The 20300-nt window shown below is 40.7% G+C and overlaps 1 protein-coding gene across 1 annotated transcript; it reads right to left on the bottom strand.

The window, feature by feature from the left end:
- Nucleotides 1-1253: 1253 nt before the first annotated feature.
- On the bottom strand, nucleotides 1254-7637 carry TBX22 (T-box transcription factor 22). Its single transcript, XM_019648189.1, has 6 exons — nucleotides 7403-7637; nucleotides 5827-6001; nucleotides 4781-4945; nucleotides 4342-4406; nucleotides 3891-3976; nucleotides 1254-1867 (listed from the first exon to the last, which is right to left on the bottom strand). The coding sequence occupies exons 1-6, from the start codon at nucleotides 7498-7500 to the stop codon at nucleotides 1254-1256; spliced, it is 1203 nt and encodes a 400-aa protein (XP_019503734.1). The 5' UTR covers nucleotides 7501-7637.
- Nucleotides 7638-20300: the final 12663 nt, after the last annotated feature.

Here is a 20300-nt window from a genome sequence, read left to right as displayed (position 1 = left end):
TGAAGTGGCATATAATTTTAATGCTTATATTGGAAGGCCTATTTATAATAAGGCATATTTAAGAGAAGATGGCCATTTTGAGCAAAATAAATAATAAGCATATGTTCTTCTTAATTTGCATTGGAAACATTTTTAAAAAGCAGTTTAACAGTTTGGTTAAGTTTGTCAAAAGTTAAGTCATGCTATTGTGATATGAAGCAACTTGGCTTAATATATGGTAGAGGTAGTAGCATAAGAATAATCTGATTCATCTTAAAGATATACAGGTTACATAAAAATTTATATATTTTTTTTTCAGAAAATGTAGGATCAGGTGAAAGGAAACTTTTCAACTTCATAAACTAAAAAAAGTCTCATTTATGCTACTTTTGCCTGACCTAATATACTGTGATCATTGCACAGGAGTAGAATTAAATTGTACCAATGTAATGATATTTTCATATTTATGGACTCAAATATATTCTCCCCTTTCAAATCCCAATTTCATAGTCATTTTGGAGAACTACAATAATTTGTTTTTGTGAACTGTGTATAAAATACCAGGTTTGTTAAAGGAGTAAATAAACAAGCTTTACCTAGGAATGATTCAAAAGTAAAAGGAAATAAAAGATCAAATTTATTTAGAATATTTGGCTTTTCATTTAATCTTCATTTTCCTTCAGGATTAAATGGTCTTTAGGATGTAAAGATTAATATTTGAAAGTTTGTGTTCTTATTTGTACCTTAAAATTGAGATTAGTAGCTCTTTCAAATGCAGAGTATAAAAGTAGAAGGCGATTGAAAAATGTAATTTTTTCTACAACTACTAGATAGATAATTACAATGAAGCCAATATTCATAGATAAAACTAAAATTGTTTCACTGCTTTCACAGGAATTAAATCCATCTGCTTTTGGTCATTGTCAATATGTAAGAGGCAGCTGACATGGTACACTGGCTTCACTATAATTAGAGACTTCGTCACCTGGAGTCAATTTTCACTGGTAGTCTGTGTCATCAAATGACATTTATTGAGTATCTTACTTTGAGGCCAAAGGCCACTTTAATCAGAGATTGTTATGTCATATTTATTATAGGTAAAAAATGACTATAACTTCTCATGAACATTTGATAAGGCACTTTAAATGTATAACAGAGAAATACCCTCTTATAATGAAGCTCTCTGTAAGCCAAATAGCTCTTGACCTTTCTTTGTCTACAAATAAAGAAATTATGTGTTTACATGTAATTGTTTTAGGAATGTGACTATTTCATTAAAGACAATGATTAATTGTTGGGTACCAGTTAGCATGATTGCATTTGCCTTCTCTAAAAGAGACGTGACTGTTGTCATTCACTTTGAGATGGTTGGAAGCATTTACCAGTCTAGATGGCAAAGAGAAGCTGTACCTATAAAAGCCAAAGGAAGGATGGAAAGAGCAACCAATTGCTTCCTGGGCAATGGGGTTTGGTGATAAAATATTTCCAGGTGCCTGTAATCCATACATCATTTGACTGGAAGAATTAGGTGCTTGTAGACACTGCCCACTGAAGTCTGTAGATGAATCATTTTTTGAATTGGTGACTCCCAGGGAAGATAACATGGGAACTTCCATCATGAGTGGGCTTAATGACTGAGAACTGCTGCTGTTTGATAGCCTTTCAGGAGCAGGCAAGGCAAGAGGCTGCTGTCGCCAAAAATTAGTTGGACAAATCTTGTAGCAAAGGGGCAGGTTGATATTGTGCAGGTACACTTCTGGACAGGGCATTCCAAGTGAGCTTGTAGGTAAGTGAAATGTAGGCGGGGAGCAAGGTGGAGAAAGCAAGGAGTTCAAAGGAGAGGGAGCCCCTCCACTAGAGGTCACTGGAGATGAGCCACTGCTTCCACCTGTGAATGACAATTCAGTCAATGATCAATGAACTTGATGTTCCTACTGAATCAGTAATCATGTCCATAACTATCCTTGCTTCATTCTTAGATTAGCTTCCCTTGCATGTTCACAGTTCTTTTAACTTCATTGGGGGGAAAAAAAAACATGCTTATCACTCTGACCAAACTTGAATGTGATATCTCTACTACTGCCATTATTATTTTTAGCACTATTATTATGCATCATGTATTGGGCATTCACTATGCTCAAGAACTGTGCTAGGCACGTGCACAACATTTATCCAATGAATTACAAAAAATAAGAAAAAAGGCCCAAATAAATATGAGGCAAGGCCAATTATATATTACAAATAAAAAAAAGGTTTTTTTTAACTTTAAAAATTTACTAAAGTTTTTTATTAAATTCAACAAATTGGTTGTTTGGAATTCTGTAGAAAGCTTTAGTCTGATAAAAAATAAGTGCACATGAAAGTAATCTTTATAAATTAACATATATTTAAATGTCTTAGATTTTTTTCTTACATGAGAAAGGAGAATTCTATGGTGCCCTATATCAAGAGTTAAAGGCAATTTTGCAGGTTAAAAAATATCAAGATGAAAATGAAAGAGTTCTTATCAATGTTGTCAGGTGATCTTTTATAGCTGCCTAGCATCTGCTAATATTAGGGATAAGTATAAGGTCCACAAAAATCTAGACTCTACACCTAATTTTTTTACGTATTTGAATTAAAAAGACGAGTTATTGACTGAACTTGATCAACATTGTGTTTTTTGTTTGTTTGGTTGTTTTGTTTGGTTGTTTGTTTTTGTGTTGCTCTTTCTTTTCTATTTTGTGTATAAGGACGTAGCCTAATCCTTTATAAACAGGATGGCAAATATCTTTTATAATCAAACATTCACAATTATTTTTTAAAAATTGGTACTCATTTTCTTTGCAATTTGAGAGCATTCTTGACATCTTAAATAATTAAGAAAACTATGTATTTTAAATCATCAATTAATGACCATCTTTAGCTTGTTTTCTTTATTAGTGTGCTTTGTGTTGACTTGGATGTTTGAAAAACATGCTGCCTAGATGCTGTTAGTTAAAGTGATACTATAAAATAAGTGTTCATATATTTCTATGCAATTTTCCAGACCAAATTAATATAGTAAATTCAGTGAAATATGTTACTGAATGATTATACTTCATCTCTTCACATTTCAATTGGCTGTTATGGTATCATGTAAAACTCAACCTAACTACAATGTTGATGATTTTCTCAAGTTAATTGTAACCTTGAATTAATGTTCAAAGACAAAGACTTTAATGAAGACAAAAGAGTAAAATAATTCCATTTTGCTAATAAATAAAACTCTTCTTTATATTGTTAAATATCAGAGTAAATGAAGGTATACATTCTTCCACAAGAGAGCCTGCATTGTCTAATTATGATTATTATTTAGTCATGTAATGCCCTACCTGAGAACAAATACTTTGCAAATATTTTAAATGCTGTGGTAGTTAATCATGATGGCTTAGTATTGTTTTCAGCATTTAGTTTCTTTACTCACAATGAATGGAAAATTAGAACTAAGTGATGCTAGAAAATTAAATTAATTTAATTTAATGGAAGTCATTTTAGCACATGCTGAATATTTGTCATAAAACACAAAATATTTATTTCAATATATAACATAGTTGCAAATAAGTACACAAATGCACCACAGGCAGATGCTAAAGACTATGAATAGTGAGATGCTAAAGAATCCAGGTGAGAGCTGGAGATCTCAGGATTATGATAATTAAAAAAAAACAGAAGTCAATAAATCCACCATTACCATGTCTCTGCTCTTTTCCTTCATGACAGTTCCCCTCCCTTTTTGCTTCTAACCTCCTAATCAAGATAAATATATACCCACCCTCTTCTAAACATATTTTCTGGCACACGCTTAACCCTTGTGTAGTATTTGGTACAAAGGCTCTGTCTGTAGCTATTTTATTAACATTTAAAATAAAAATTAATAAAACTTTTCTTACTTTGTGTGTCTGCACCAAAAGTTTTAAAATCCAGCGTGAGAGAAGGCCTCCATGGGTAGGTCTCTAAAAGCCCTTCCAATACACCCCTGAAAAAGAGATTCACCTTCAGCAAGTCCAGAATGCAATTCCTGAAAATAATGATTTATGTCAATTTTGGAGTTATATTGTTATGGTTTTTAGGGGTGAGTATCTGAAATATTTTTCTTTTATAGCTAGACTTGTGAATTAAATCCTGAGTAATTATTTCCTGAGTAGAAACCCCAGGAAAATAGAATAAACAATATCTTAAAAGTGGGTTGGGAAGGGATTGGGAAGGGGCAAGATTTTAGAGACAGAATGTTTACTAGTGGCAAAATGTAGGGCTTCTGAGTCTTTGAGCCACAGTTTCCTTGTCTGTAATACTTGCGAAAAAGGCTATATGAATATTAGAAATGGTTGTTATGTTGCTTACCTGTTTCTCCCAGGATCTCTAAATCCTTTAGCAAAAGGATTCCTGTCTATTTTCAATTTGGTAATCTATGAATTCAAAAGAGAGAGAAAGATAAAGTCAGTGTCCTTGGTAATAACTGTCACCATTTCTTTTAATGGTTACAACAACCACAAAACTTTTCAACGTGTAATATGGCATGGTAAATAAATGTAAGCATATTTCTAAGTCAACTTTGGAATGGTTATCTTATTTCTCTCCTGGCACATTGTTTTGCTCTTTTTTAATTTTATTTTTTGAACATAAGATCAACACAATTTATAATCAAACTTGCCTTGATGACAATGCAATAGGACCTTTTTTTTTTAATCAAGGGAAATTCAATCCATTAAGTGCAGCTTGCCTCTATCCTGTAAGTCCCTCTGGGGCCATCCTTGCTGGCCTGGGACCTAGTTAGCTTTACCTGCTGGTTTTGATAAGCTGTTACTGTGGTGAACTCAGTTTCTTTAAAGGAGAACGTTTTAACCCCTTCAGCAGGCAGAGACTGAATCCAGGACAGGTCAACCCTGCTGTCTTGCTCCATCACGTGCACACGGGGCTTGTACTTATGCATGGACTGCAGAATGATCTGAAGGAGAAATTGTCAAATGCTGCCTAGAAATTGGCTTCCCCTTCCCCAATACTCTCCCCCTCTCACCAGCACCCCCCACCTGCCCACACACATTAGTGAAGCTCAACCAGAAAGGCTAAGCTAGCCACACACAAGGACTTTTCTGTGCCATTTTGCCCCAGACAGAGGCCCTCAGGGCTAAGGCATTTCCAGAGTAGGGCACCACAGCGGCACCAGGCAGCAGTGATTCCACTTCCAGATGGGGCCCTTTTCTATCTCCAAATGTGGATGACAATGTGATGTCCCCAAGTGTCACTGGGATCTAACTACCTGCAATAAGTTCCCTAGGCTTATGTTAACCAATGGGCAACCACCTGATATCCCCTGCCTCCTAATTTCTGGAGACTGCTTATCTCCTTGTGTGGCTGGCACAGGGCTAGGCTGGGCAGGGCAAGGACAGGGGTGCACCTGGGCAGCAGAAGACTCAAGATCAAAGTGACCTGAAAAGACCATGGGGAGCAGATTAGAGAGATTTCCAATACACTATGCCACACAGAAGGTGTTCATCTGTGGGAAGGCAATCAGAGCCCATAAAGATTGTCTGGTAGGCTGAGGGCTATAGAGCTCTTTGAAACATTCGCTTCCAGGCATCCTGGCTTAAACAAGTGTCATTTGGTCCTCACACTGCCTTAGCTCACCATCCCCAACCCCCAGCACTCTCAGCCTTCTAACAAAGGCCACAGGAGTAACTTTGATCACAGGCCCAGAACTTGAACACTTCTTAAAGACTACAACTAGCTCACCTGGGAGAAGCCTCCTTGGCATCTCCAGGGCGACCTGTGGGCTGAAGTTTTAGTATTTCCCTCCCTTTCTAGGGGCAAATAATTGCGCACTCTTACATGGCCTTTGTCATCCATTTCATTGTTGGTGAGTTTCACGCGATCAAAGCTGATGATCTGCCTCATCCAGGTCTCTCCAGAGCAGGGCGAGTCAGGGTGAACATAGAACCTGGGAGTGATGCATGAGTGGTCTGTATTCCCAGCTACCATCCACTGAGAGCTGTGGTACACATACCTGAAAAGGTGCAGAGTGTAGCTTTATGCAGCCAGCCAAAACCAGGAGCATGGGAGGAAGGCTGCTGGGATCTGGTCCTAAGTGCCTCAGTCGAGGTTAGCCAGCTAATTCCAAAGGCAACTAGTAGAAGATCTAACTTGATTTCCAAAGAGCATTCAGGGACAGAAAGCAAACTGTAAATAAGCATACGCCATTAAAATGCAATGAAGTGCCAGGACAAGTACAATGTCATATGATTTCAAAGTCTGGTTTGTATTTCCTCACAGAAACCGCAACATAAATTGATATAACCCGTTGTACTGCGCAGAGACGCCAGAAAAATCCTCATGCATTGGGCCAGAAGTGCCAGGGAAGAAGCAGAAGGGTGAGGAGGGTGTCTGTCCAGTCCACCACCACCAGTCGTCGTAGAAGTCCTTTAGCCAACAAGGCTTCACATCAGAACATTCCCACGAACTCTGCCCCATGCGGTCTCTGGGTTTATTTTCACACTGTTTCCAATTACAACTGCTCATTTGCGCGCAGCATTCCCAAGATGGTTCGAAAGCGAGAAGCAAACAGCTTGGTCTACTATTTTCAGGCTTTTGCTCCAGCAGGCTTTTGAATTGCACCTTCTCCTTGGCCCTCAAACTCAGCCCTGGGCATGAGGCAGGCTGTCTCCTGAAAGGCTCAACACCGGTGCCACCTTCTGTCGCTCACATCTCACAGCCCGAGTTTCCGCGTCTTTTGCACAAGCCCCGTAGCCCCTGAGCCAAAGGGCTGTCAGACCAGCACTTCTGGGTATCAACACAGAAGGGCCTCTTGGTTTTAGATCAATTCAGCAGGTTTAGCCAGCTCTAAGTAGAGAGCTTACATCAAGAGGAAAGGTTTCTTGTACTCTCTGGGACCTGACCCCTGCCTCAGGAAAGAGGCTGAGGAAGAAGAAATGGACCTAGTTGCTGATAACTGCTAGACTAGCCTTGGATGGCAAATCAGGGTGTCGCTCCAGGACCCTGACGCCAAAGTAGCGCAACCCTGAGCTCAAAATGGACCCAGAAGTCCAGGCATTTCTCCCCAAATTCCTTCACACAGCTTCCTTCTTAGCCGCCTGAGCCCACACCTTCTGTAGTTTGCACAGCCAAAGCCAGAAGAGGGGATAGGTGAAGGGTTTGGGCGATATTGAAGCACAAATTGGCACGGGCTTCCAGGAATGAGAGGAAAAAGGAGAAAACTTGCTCTTCTCTCAGTCTGAAACCCAGTTTGAGCAAAAAAATTTAACTTCCAAGCCTCCCACCCCTATCCCCTACTTACTCCCCCCACCCCTGCTCCCCATGGTAGAGTTTTCAAAATAGCACTCTCAGGTTTTGAAGAACAGGATCCCCATTCCCAGCCTGGGCCTGGGGTATCCTTCTTTGGGCCAGTTACCTATAGCGTTTGGAATCCACCGGCACCACATCGATGGCTACATAGTACTGCTTCCCCGGGTCCAGCCCTTTCACCTTGACCCGAACAGAGGGGAACATCCGCCTGTGGAAGAGAAAATAGCGACTAACCTGAGCGCTTTTAGAGACATTTGGAGTGGGGCAGGGATGGGGACAAATGAGAACTGAAGATATTCACAATACCCTTCTCATTCTAGAACAGGTTTAGGGAATGTCATTTGCTACATCAAAACAGACTGTTGGTTGTATTCGTGATTGAGCAAATTCAAGATTTTTCATTAGAGCAGAATATCCTTACCACAAGGCTTTGTCCACCCCACTCCCCTCTACCATCATAATAAAAAGCTATGTAAGAGCAAGCGAGGAAAAGCTGTGCCCCTTCCCCCAAGTTTTCAGCGATACTTTCTGTGAGGCAGATTTGGAAAAGACTACAATTAGGAAGATTCACACAAAAAATAACCCAGCTGCCCCAAAGAAGTTGCTCCACAACAAAAGGTCAAAGCGGGAAAGGGCCACCTCAAACTAGCCTGGACTAGGTGGGATGTACAGGCTGCTAAATGGAATATCTCCCACTGAGAACTGTGAGGATTTAATGGGGAGGCCTCGCCGTAGCTTAAGATGTGGGGATGGCATCTGGCACCTGCTTTAGCAGGTCTAATTTTTGTCATGCATCACACAGGTAAGAGCTGGGAGAATGAGTTCCTGGAGTCACAGTGTACAGGAAAGAAATGTCGAGCCACTGACGTGGGCCAGGCACTGTCCTAGTCTGGTCCATTGAGAGGCAGTGGCTCTCTAATTCCTGTCGGGGGTGGGGACGTGGGGGGGATGGGTGCTAGAGCGTAAAACTGGAGGCACCACATCTTATGAGAGAGGTACATTAAGCGCCTACTGTGTGTGGCCCTGGAACAGCTTGGGTAGAGCCGAACCTGCCGGCCTTGGTAATAATCATTTCAGTCCCAATGTCATGGAATCTCTTCCACAGCTCGGATCCTTGAAGCTCCACTTGGATAACATCGTTCTCTCCCAGACTTTCACTGCTGTATCCGCCGCTGCCGCAGCCTGAGAAAGCAGTTGCCGAGGGCTCTTTCTTGGGTCGCTTTTCTGCTGGATACAGAGACGCCGAGAGTTTGAGAGAGCTTCGCCGTTCGCACGTCCCCTTCTCACTGACGCCTGTCTCAGAGCAGACCCTCCTTGTCTCTTCCCCGGGGACCTTGGCGGCGGATCCCCAAGTTCCCCACAACACCCACTGTAGCCCCCTAATGGCGAGCAAGGAGCCCACGTCGCACCCTGTGAAAGGCACGGTCCTTCTTCAAATTTGCCCATCCTCACTATATCGGAGATTTTAGGTCCCGGAGGCTGAATTCCCTCGAAATCTGGGTGTGTGCCCTGCTCCCTACCCTGAGAAAAAGCCACACTCTGGCTCTCAGGGATTCGGGGAGGTTGGAGAGTTTCATTTCTCCACAAACATGTGGGGACCTTCCCCTTCACCGTAAATGAACCACAAAATTACTGGCTGATCTTGGAGGCTCTGAAACTTCCCTAACAGCCAGGTGGCCAAGGTGTCCTGCGGCCCCAAAAGCGGCCATCGGCTGGGCCAGGACATCCAACGGCAGTAGGACTAGCCGCCCTCCTGCAGCTTCGCAGACCAGGCTGGGACTTGCAGATCCAGCAAGAGCGGGTAACAGGCTCAGGGCTTTGGGGCGCGGTTTGGGGTACTTACCCGGCTCGTTCTTTCCCCCTGCGGCACCGATCCCTCTCTTTTCCTCCTCTCCGCCCTCTTTCTCTAGCAGTTCAGGCTGAGCCTCCACTCGTGGTTCCTGCAGTTTTCTTTTGCTGGGTCTCCCCACCAAGGCTTCCACCGAGAAGGCGTGTGCCCGAGAGCTCAGAGCCATCCCTGGAGGGGGAGAAGGGAATGTGCACTGCAAATTTTCAACCTGAGCTGGGTTAGGGAGGGAGGAGGAGGGAGGGCTCAGAGGACAGGCGAAGGAGGGAAAGCGGAAACAAAACCCAAATCAGAAAAACAATTTCTGGATCAATATTCAAAGAAAAAAATGTGTGTATATAATTTTTATATATACGTATATATTTTTCTTTGAATAGGATGAAAGGAAAGGAAGATCAAACTGAAGCCAAAGTCCTTTGGAGTCTAGTCCTCCTTCCCTCTGCGGTCTCCTCCCTCCCAATGGACATGTGCGCACCATCAGTCCTCAACTCCCTGATTCCAGGGCCTGGCAGAGCGCAGAGATTGGCAAGCGCGGGGCCTCTTAGGGAGCGGACCTGCCGCCAATGGCGGCTCAGGCAGCTCAGATTGGGAGATACTGTTGCATCCAACTAAGTGACTACCCAGCCAGTCACAGCCTCCACTGTTTGTGTTAGAAATAGTTGGAAACATTAAAAAAAATGAGTGACACTTTAGAGTCTGACAGGGAGCAGGGATGGAGTGGGGTTGAGGGTTGGCTGGAAAGGGGCTCAAGATAGTGAGGAGGATGGATACACAAAGTTACTGCTTTACATTAAATTGTGAAACTCAAAGACATGCAAAATAGTTGCCTATGAGGGGTCACTTTTTCAACAAAAGTGCAAATATTATTTAACTAGATTCAGAAAAGTGTATCTGGGTCTTTTGTTTTCCAGTAAGTGTACTGGAGAAATGACTTCTTTTTTCATGCTAAGTCTTCAAAGCCTGGCATGTAGTTTTTGCTTGCAGCACATCTAGTGTGTTCTAAGCACATCTCAGGTGGCTAGTAGTTATAGTATAGGATGGAGTAGTTCAGGGTGATTCTGGGGCCTCTGGACCACTTTGCTGTAAGCCCATAGCAACTACCAGTTTTGCCCTAATGAAGCTAGAGGAACTCAAGCTTTCTTGGGGGTTGGGGCAAGAGGTAGTTCTGTAGTCTGGGTCTCAAAGTGGGTGGGCAGTGTGCTGGTCTGTCCTTTCTATCCAGGTGGGAAGGCAAGTGGTGGGCAGGAGGCTCCCAGATGCCCACCATCAATGATAAGAGTAATCCTGGGTCTTCAAACCCTGCCTCTACTGGAGCCCAATATTCTCACACACAGCCTCTTACTCACATGACTTAATCAGCCAACATAGCCTAAGGGCTTCAGGTGCCACCAGCAAAGTATGAAGGGGAACTTGACTCCCAAGGATGAGAAACCTCAAAATATTGGGCTCAAATAATTTATTCCAGTGTTTCCTGGAATATCTCCCTGGGCTCGGTTATACTTTCCTTTAAAATGGATAAAGACACTTTCTTTGTGTCAGGAAGAGACTTGTTTACCACTTCCAAAGAGCATGTTTATGCATGCAAATGTAAGATGATGACTGTATACCTGGGATTTGATCATCCACGTTTCATAAAAAATAAGAAACCAGGCACCCCGGGACTCTTTTGCAAACTGCATCCTATGTAATGACATTTGCATCTTCACAGAAAGGTTCTCCTGTTCTCTTCTGACACATTTATTCACTTGAACATTTAAAGTCAATCCAATTCTTTAAAAATAGGATAGAACTTCAATAAACTCTTAATCAGTACTGGAGTTTGACAGTAACAGACTTTTTAAATACTTTTTTATTGGGGAATTGGGGGAGGGGAACAGCACTGGGGAATCCGGGGAAGGGGAACAGACAAGTTGCTGTCATTTTGTTCTTCAGTCTAGTCGTGGAGGACGTCGCTTCACTGGCCCATATTGGTGTTACCATTGCGTTCTTCCTGGCTGAGGCAGATGGGTCGCCAGCCTCTAGACGGCCGCTCATGGCGGCTCTTGGCAGCTCACACTGGCTGCCAGCCACACATGGTAGCTTATGGCAGCCCATTACAGCAGGGGCTACAGCCTACCCCTGTTGCCGGTGACTCACAGCATCCCAGCTCCAGGTGGAGCTGTTGTTCACCATCTTAGCTGTAGAGGGCAGTGTCACTGGCCCCCATGTGGGATCCGAATCGGGGCCCTGCTGCTCAGAGCCAGTTCTTAACCAACGCACCACTCGGCCGGCCCCAGTAAAAGACTTCTTGTGACCTTTTAGTTTCAGCTTGTTAGGTACAAGCATGCAGTGATAACAGTAGTGGAGTGGGGAGAGTGTGCAGCTGGTCTATGGGAAAGGGGTCATCAAGCAACCACGTATGAATTTAAGTATCTGATGATCTTGAATAGTATGGTAAAGGGTGAATTACATCCTGATTACTGCTGAAGGGTTTGGCTCAATAACCAATTATTTATCTCTCAACCTGCAGGGTTGGGAAAGACACTATCTATATCCTAGAGGGGCATAGTGAAGCTCACAGTGCAAGGCCAGTGTACAAGTCACTTGGGCTGGAAAACAGCCAGGTCTGGCCACATCTGCACGTACATTTTTTTTTCTTTCTTCAGCCATTAAAAGGGAGGGCGAGGTGGGCCGGCCCAGTGGCGCGTTGTTTAAGAGTTGGCTTGGGACGCCAGCTCTGAGCAGCAGGGCCCTGGTACGGATCCCACATGGGGCCCAGGGACACTGCCCTCTACAGCTAAGATGGTGAACAACAGCTCAACCTGGAGCTGGGCTGCAGTGAGTCTTCGGCGACCCTAGGCTGCAGTGGGGCTGGCCCGCAGCTGGCGTGCGTTTTTTTGAGCAGCTGTGAGCAGCCATTTAATGGCCGGCAAGTGACTGCCTCACCAGGAAGAGCGCAATGATTATACCAATATGGACCAATGAAGCGACGTCCTCCACGACTAGACTGAAGAACAAAAGGACAGCAAGTTGTCTGTTCTCCTTCCCCATTCCCCAATACTGTTTCCCTACCCCAATTCCCCAATAAAATATTTTTAATAAAAAGGGAGGGGGAGGTTATTAATGCATTTGTCCATCCCTTCTTACTCAGGAGATGCATTTTTAGTCATTGTATGTTCTTAGCTAAAAGACAGCTCAGAAACAGAAAATTCAAGAGTTCATTTGTTAAATTTAAAGTGTTAATCAGAATATAGCATTTGTGTTAATGTCTTCTAATATAGGCATTTTCTTGGTTTTGAAGCCTGTCTCCTTTAATTGTGAAAAGCAGGAAATTATTTTGTGTAGCAAAGGAAGGCTTTACTTGGTAGTTTATTTGTTGTTGTTGTTTTAACAGGTTTCTGTAAAAATATGGCAAAATATGTTAGTTGCAATGTATTTTGTAGTATTTCAGATTACCATATGATGTGATTTTTTAAATCAAGGAAGTAGTATATCTTTGGATATAAGTTCATTTCTTAAGACAAACTTCTTCCTCAATATTTATTACATCCATATAATTTAGTCATCGAGCACTTTTAATTTTGTAATCTAACTTTTCCATTCTCATTTCAGTATCTATCTGATAACATCACTGGGAGAAATGGAGCTCAGCTTTCCTCCATGTGTGCTGGACTAAGGTGTAGTTAATTTCTGTTAACTTTTATCTGAGAGAAAATGTTATTGCAAGACTCAGAACGAGCTTTGCACTCTGTTAAGCTGCTGAAGCACTGAGCACTCGGAAATTGGGGCATGAGGGGCATACATTTATGGCAGTAATTCATTTTCCATAGCGATAAGTTTCTTTTGAGCATGCTCTTTGTAATAGATTCTTTACAAATAGATTTGTAAGAGATTCTTCAACTCATGTGGAACTTACAGAGACAGAGGCTCTAGGACCCACAAGTGCTCACGTTAGAAAGAAGAGTGATGTTTTTGAAAAGTTTGACAATTGGGAAATCCTTACAGTAAAATGTTGATTTTTGAATTGCCAAAAAAAGTTACAACTGGGAACACACAGATAATTTATCACTTGTAGGAAAGATAAATTTGTGGTTAATACAAATCAAAACTATTTAATATTTATGGGACTATAGAGGCTATAGATGTGTCTTAAGGGATGCATGGCTTATTAGAGCTCTTATTGAAATTGATATTTGAACCTGCTTTAAGGAAATGAGAAGCAATTTGTAACTCTCTAATAAAGATTCCAATATTTTATTAAACACTATAAATAGGTTTGTGAATTAACACATGCACAAAACAAGGTTGGCCCTGAAAATATTGCTTCCAGTGAACTATATGTGCATTAAAATAGATGTTCAGAATTAAGCTAATGTATCTGAAAATATTATATTTTTCAGAAATTTATAACATGTTAAGGGCAAAGATTAATGGCCTCTCCAGCTTTCTATACAGACAATATGGGTTATTTAAAGAAAAACTTATGTATGAAAGGAACTAAGTCTGCCTGGAGAAAAAAAATCCCCTGTGTTCTGCAGTACTTACTAACTAAAGGGATGATATCAAACCCCTATGGAGGGATTCCAAATGCTACTTTTAACTTATAAAGGAAGGAATGAAATAAATCAATAAATAAAATATTTTGAGACTGGTTTGATGTCTAGTGTCACACTTTGGCAAAAGCACAGGCAACTTCATGATAGAGGTTGTTTCTTCCAATTGTTATTCTTCCTTCTCTCCCTTGATCCTCATTCTCCATGGCTAGGATATTTTAGCACAGTTCCAAGCTTGTAGAATGTGAGTCAGAAATAAGTTGCTCATGACCATTTTTACTATTATTTGGGAAAAGCCTGCCTAGAATGAGCCCCTAGGAAAGCACAGTCAAGAAATGCAGAGTAAGTTTCTTCACATCATTTTTAGTACCTGAATTCAACTTTGTCTGAACTAGCTAAGTTTTTGAACAAATAAATTATCTTTGTTTGCTTAAGTGAGTTTCAGCTGGATTCCCATCATTTGCAACCAAAATAATTCTAATAAATACACTCATCTTGATAAAAAATTGAAAGATCACCTTCTATTTCTTCTAGTTCTCCTTCCTCTCTTCCTCCTCCTTCTTCAATACTACTGGTTCTGTGAATAGGGAAATTATATGCTATGGACAATCCCAGAATCATAAAACCCAAAAGCAAACTTTACTTTCTACACAAATTCCTTGGGCTATGATAATTAATAACAAGAAATAAGGTTCAAGCATTATAACGTGTAGGAAGACAGACTTTGGATTCACACTGACCTGATTCAAATTCTGATTTTGCTACTTCCTGAGTGACCTTACACAGCCATTTAAAAATTTATTTTAGTTTTTACATTCAGTTTCTTTCTGCTAAGCTTTTAAGCTTTTACTTCTAATATCTTTGTCATAGGTTATGTTTCTGTAAGTTTGTGTGTGTATCTGGGGATTTAAGAAAATAATATATGCATATCATGCCTGGAACATAGTAAACACTCACAGCTGTTTTAATCATTAAAGAGAAAATGAAAGTTAATTTCAAGAATGTTTTAATCTTTCGTTAAACATTTTAAACAGGACAAAATTCATTCTTTTTTGTTTTTTTTATTAAAGTATAGTTGAAATACAATATTATATGAGTTTCATGTGTGTACAATATAGTTATTCAACATTATATACCTTATGAAAGAATGTGTTGATCTTTTTATTAACTATACAGCTATAAATCCTTCATGGCCAGACACTAGAAGGAGAAGAAATTTCTCCAACTGTTTGTTAAATCCTAAAGCAGATTCAATACTTCAGAAGTCTCTAGAGTAATCACTTTTCTTAAATTTGAGAACTAATTTTAATAAACAAAACTAATAAATTAAAACAAAATTCTGCATTTGAGTTTTAAAAATCCAAGAGAAATACATCTGATAGAAAATATATTCTGATTTCATCAAATTGATCCTTGGAAATGTATTTTTGGTATTTTACCAATGCAATGTAAGTATATGTTCTTCTTATAAGTAGATAAAGTTTATTAATTACAAGCCCCTAACATACAGTTTTGTTCTCACTCCAGGAAATTAAGAGACTGGCCTGATTAATATTAAGAGTAATTCCCACACTGAATCTGTCTACTTCTATTTAGCTTAATTCAATATAACCTCTCAAGAACTCTGTGCTTTAATGCATCTAATAATTGAGTTATGCATGCCAAACTTTTTAATCCTTGTTTCTAAGTAGAGTGGGGGAAGAAAGAGTAGGAAAACAAATTCTTATCTATGCTCCCCGCGTTCTTCTTATGGGGAAAATTGAGACGCTAAATGCCTATGCTTGCCAAAACACTAGATGAGGGAAAATTTATTCCTTTGAATTTAATCATGTGTTCATACTGCTATCAAATGATGAAGACCTTCCTATGGTAATAATGATAACATTACTCTTGGGTTCATTATATTTCTCATTCTCACTGAAGTATATCAAAGGCATGCAACTATTTTCCTATTTTTCTACTCAACTCATAACTTATGGCTGATGGATTTTCTTTCTAAGTTTAGATCTAGGATATTTATCTCCAGAATTGTGAGGGCAATTTTGTCCTTGGCTAATTTGGGGCAGAGTAGATAAATTTTTTAAAAACTAATAAATAATTTAAAAAACAAGCCCAGATGTGGCCCTACTCTACAGTGACCTGAGTAATTGCCAGAATGGGCATTACATGTCCTTTTTTCATCTGTCTATGACTGCCCGGCACAGTGTAAGTAATCAATAATTGTAAATGTATCATGCATCTTTCCATCCTCAAACACTTCCCACTGAAACAAAGAGATTGAGTCAAACCTAGCCCTTACTTATATAAAGACTACATAAGTAAGCCTGGTGCTCTATTGGCATTCATACAGTCATACATTAACTGAAGGCCCAATCAGGGTTACTAAGAAGTAATAATTCTTCATGGGCTGAGTTTGTAGTCTGTGAATTTTAATTTTGGGTCATTTTAACTTGGGTTTTATGCCTTATATATTTCCTTTACTTTCTCACCCTCAGTCTTTCCTTTCTTTGTCTTTTTTTTAATACCTGTATTTTCTTTTATGAGGATAAGAGCTAGAATTACCTCCAAATACACTTTATGTATTAGCCCCAAAGAAAGTGGGCTAGTGTTTGAAACATGGCCACAGGTACCCATTCGATGGTTTTAAATAAATAATTCTGACAATTAAAAAAATATCACCTGCATAGATCACTGGAACAGAGATATACCAAGTTTATTCTATCAATGAATTATTGGGAAAATTACTGTTTAAGAAGAACCATTGTATCTCTCTAAAACTAGGTAAAGGCCTGTTTTACACTCTTCCCCACACTCTCTTACAAATGACTCTGCATGCAATTAACACAGTAAAAAATGTGACTTCAGATCAGTGGGCCACTTTCTTCTGTCTCTGTCTAATCTGGGTAGCCATGAGCACAACAGAAGCAGATCCTGCCACTAAGACGGAAATCTTCCCGAACTCCATAGACTGGGCCTACCAAATCTCATACCCATTAAATTTCTGTTTACTTCATCTTTGGTATTTCCAACATAGTTTTCCCTCCTTACATTGACATCCCACAACATCATGCCAAGGGCATGTGAATAAAGTGTTAAAAGCTTCCTTCCCTATTTTCATAATGATCTGTTTTTTATAAAGGCTTTTCAATACGTAACATCCACAGAAGTACCAATAATGGGAAATATTTGGTAGTAGACTGAAAGTTTTTTCTCTAGTCCATCAAAACACCAAAGATAGGCAAACATCTACCCTGCCTATGCTTAAAGCCAATCTATGGCCTACATTTACCCATTATCTTCCTTCCCAGGTTCCTATATTAACATTACAAGACAAAGCTATTCTTGCATGAAATGAATGTTTCTAGATTTAGGACACCCTGATCAATACTTCCAAGGGGCAAAAGCGCAGGCCTTAATAATAAAACAATAAATATACAGAAAGAAAGATACAAAAGAGGAACAAATACGAACAACAAGGGCCTCACTATCTAAACTCTCACGTTTTAATTACTGGAGAAGAAGAGCATAAAGGAAAATCAAAGCCAGTAGTTATGTGTGTTGGCAAATGAATGCCAGCCTTTAATAAACTGGGTCCATAAGACCATGATAAACACCTTGGAGAGAACTAACTCTGGTCACTGCTCAGTTAGGGGGCAGACTCAATCATCTCAATAAAGTCAATTAAACAATTGCCAATTCTCAAACTTTGGACTTTGTACCCCTAGCCTAAAACTTGACTTACATAGCAGCCCCAAGAAGGGTTAACAGAATGTTATAATACACATCTATTTTTGTATTTTATGATTGTGATTCCAGAGTCACTTAAATTGTGTATATACATGTTTCTTATGGAAAATGATTATTGAATTTTTTAAGGCAATGATGCCAGTGACTCTTTGAAAAATAATTAGATTACCGTATTTGCCGGTGTATAAGACAATTTTTTGGCCCTGAAAAATATGCCTCCAAGTGGGGGGTCGTCTTATACGCCAGGTACACTTCAGATAGACTGCCCATAGTGCTTGCCCCGTGCCATAGTGGCCTCCCGATGCCCGCCCACTTCATTCCACATACCGTTCAGGCATCAGCAGCGCTGCTGGGTGTATGCTCGGCTGTTATGCGATTTTGCTGTTATGCGATTTTACCACACTCGCAAAATCGCACACAGCCGACCATATAACAAACTCTGTATTTTGAGTGGAAATGTTAGGGGGTCGTCTTATACGCCGAGTCGTCTTATACGCCGGCAAATACGGTAGGAGTTTCTTTGTGCTAGCATTTTAGTAAATACTAAAGTACTTAGCATCATTCTTTACAACTGATTTCCATTCTCAGATCCTGATCTGATTTATTTTATTACAAAGAAATGAATTTTGAAAACTCTAGCCTAAACTGAAATGTATTCATTACTTTGTATTTTAGGAAGCTTAAAACTTTACAGTCATTTTCACTGACACACACATATATCCTCCAATCTCTCTCCTTGTCTAAAGATTAGCCAGAAGGGCTGGTGGAGTGGTTCAGTTGGTTAAGAGTTCGCTCAAGAGTTTGAGCTCTGAACAACAGTGGTTTGATTCCCAGCCTGAGCTGAGTTGCTGCTGAGCTGCCAACAGGTAGCAGAATGGTTCAGCTAAAAAAAAAAAAAAAAGACTAGATAATGTCTCTTAATGTTTTAATGAGATTTTATACCTGGAAAAAAATTTCACAATCAGTATCTGTGTGCTCTGTGGAAATGACCACAGGTTTATATTTCAAATAATAATTTCTGAGAACATGCATAGAGAGAGTGATAGGTAGCATTTTCCACAGGAATGATTTTTTTTTAACAAAAGTTGCACCCTCCACTCCCCATTTCATTTTGGCATTGAAAATATTTGAAAGTTAGTTTTGAATGGGTGTTTTAAGTGACAGTGAGTTTATCCAGAAGAGATGCACTGTTTGCTTTTTCTCTAGATTATGTATTGATAAACTGGAGCCACCATAGCATGTCTGGGCTACCCAGAGCAGCAGAGCTGACTTGAGTTGAGGATCTTGGTTGGAAAGAGATCTCAGTGTATTTCATCAAGTTCTGCAGAAACAACAAGCTGTACTAGGTCAGGCTGTTATGGAGGTATATACTGAAAGAAGACTCAGTGGGTCTCTGTCCCCACACCCCTCTCAGTTAAAATATATCTCTTTCTTTATGTCTCTCTCTTTGCATCCCTTTATTGTACTACTTGAATTTTTCTCTCCATCTCTCTGTCTCTCTTTCTCTCTGTCTCTCTAATTTGTCTATCACTCTTTTCTCCCTCTTTTTTTTAAACTCTGTTTCTTCTGTTTAGCCTTTTTATCCCTCTGCATGTCTCTCATATCTCCCACCTTCCAATAACCTCAGAAGGCCTCCATGAGGAGGAGGGAGCTGTAGAGAAGCAACCATGCCACCCTACAGCGACCTCCCTGATATCTCTTTCATTGTCCCATCTATAATATCCTTCTCTAGCTTGAAGGCCGGAGTGTGTAGTGTTGCAATGCAGTTCCTTAACTAAAGCTCTGGTGAGAAAAAGCAAGAATATGTAAAAGAAGAAGGTATCCTTTGGCACACCCTGTTGTTCACTGGCCCTTCTCCTGGGGGTGGTCAACGCTTCAAGTTTGGAGGCCTGAGGCCTCTTCCTGAGGGTGAGAGACTGAAGTCAAGTGAGTGCAAAGAGAATTCAGAAAAAGCCTTCTGGCTGAGTGACCTGGAGCTCCTTGGGGAAGAGCCTGTGGAGAAAGCATCACTGCTCAGAGCCCTTTGGTCACCTCTCAGTGCTAGACACTTGTCATTCAACTCAGTATGCTTCTCAGATCTGGCTTTACCTTAGGCCACAGTCCTCACCTTCCAGTGAGGCATGCTTGTTTCTTTAGCTTCCTTGCTCTCTAAACCTGCCCAATGCACAGTTTCCTGGGCCTGGGGGCCTTCCAACAGAGTCTCTTTTCAGGAGAGGAACTATTACTGGGTCCTTTGGGTATCACTACATACCCTCAAAAGACAGGCCAAGTATATCTTTCATTAATTTTAAGGAGCATTAACATTCCACTTTGGGTCCCCTCAGAAGTAGAGGTTTCAGAAACCCTGTATCAAAGCCCTCAGTTGAACAAGATGAAACCAACAATTATGACTTCAGCTGAATCTCCTGAACTTTATGGACTTGCCTAGTGATAGCTACCAGGAGAGACAGATATTGACAACATTCTTTCGCCTGAAGAAAATCCACTGCCTAACCAGTAAGTAAGGCAGGAACTTTTACCTATGGGTCGCTGTGTCAAGAGGGTAGTCCAACCCATGGTGTGGTCAGAAAGCCAAGTCTCAGGATGGGTTAATTTGCTCTGTGGATGCCAGCACCAACTAGTCTCCAAAGTCCAGAGGAGAGTGGCCTGGAGCCAGGGTGCAAGGGAATGAAATGTTCTGGCCCTCAGCAGCCAGAGAGGTACTTGCTACTTTTCGGGTTGGACCCAGCCTTCTCCCACGCGGAAGATAGGGCTTGACTCAATGCTGTGAATGCACAATGACAGTCTGTGGTTTCAGCCTTTAGGGCTGCAAGGCTGAGGGTTCCCTGCCTGCTCTCTCAGCCTCCCTAGGCAACTTTCCCGGCTGTACTCTGATCTGA

The sequence above is a fragment of the Hipposideros armiger genome, unplaced genomic scaffold, assembly GCF_001890085.2.
Source record: "Hipposideros armiger isolate ML-2016 unplaced genomic scaffold, ASM189008v1 scaffold_121, whole genome shotgun sequence".
In the NCBI taxonomy this organism is placed as follows: domain Eukaryota; kingdom Metazoa; phylum Chordata; class Mammalia; order Chiroptera; family Hipposideridae; genus Hipposideros; species Hipposideros armiger.
This window is presented reverse-complemented; position numbering and strand designations above follow the sequence as displayed.

Excerpts from the sequence above, each read along its gene's own strand:
- TBX22 (XM_019648189.1), bottom strand. The coding sequence starts at position 7,500 with ATGTTCCCCTCTGTTCGGGTCAAGGTGAAAGGGCTGGACCCGGGGAAG. Across the intron at positions 6,002-7,402 it reads GTGGATTCCAAACGCTATAG|GTATGTGTACCACAGCTCTC; the intron begins GTAACTGGCCCA and ends GCACCTTTTCAG. Across the intron at positions 4,946-5,826 it reads AAATGGATGACAAAGGCCAT|ATCATTCTGCAGTCCATGCA; the intron begins GTAAGAGTGCGC and ends TTTCTCCTTCAG.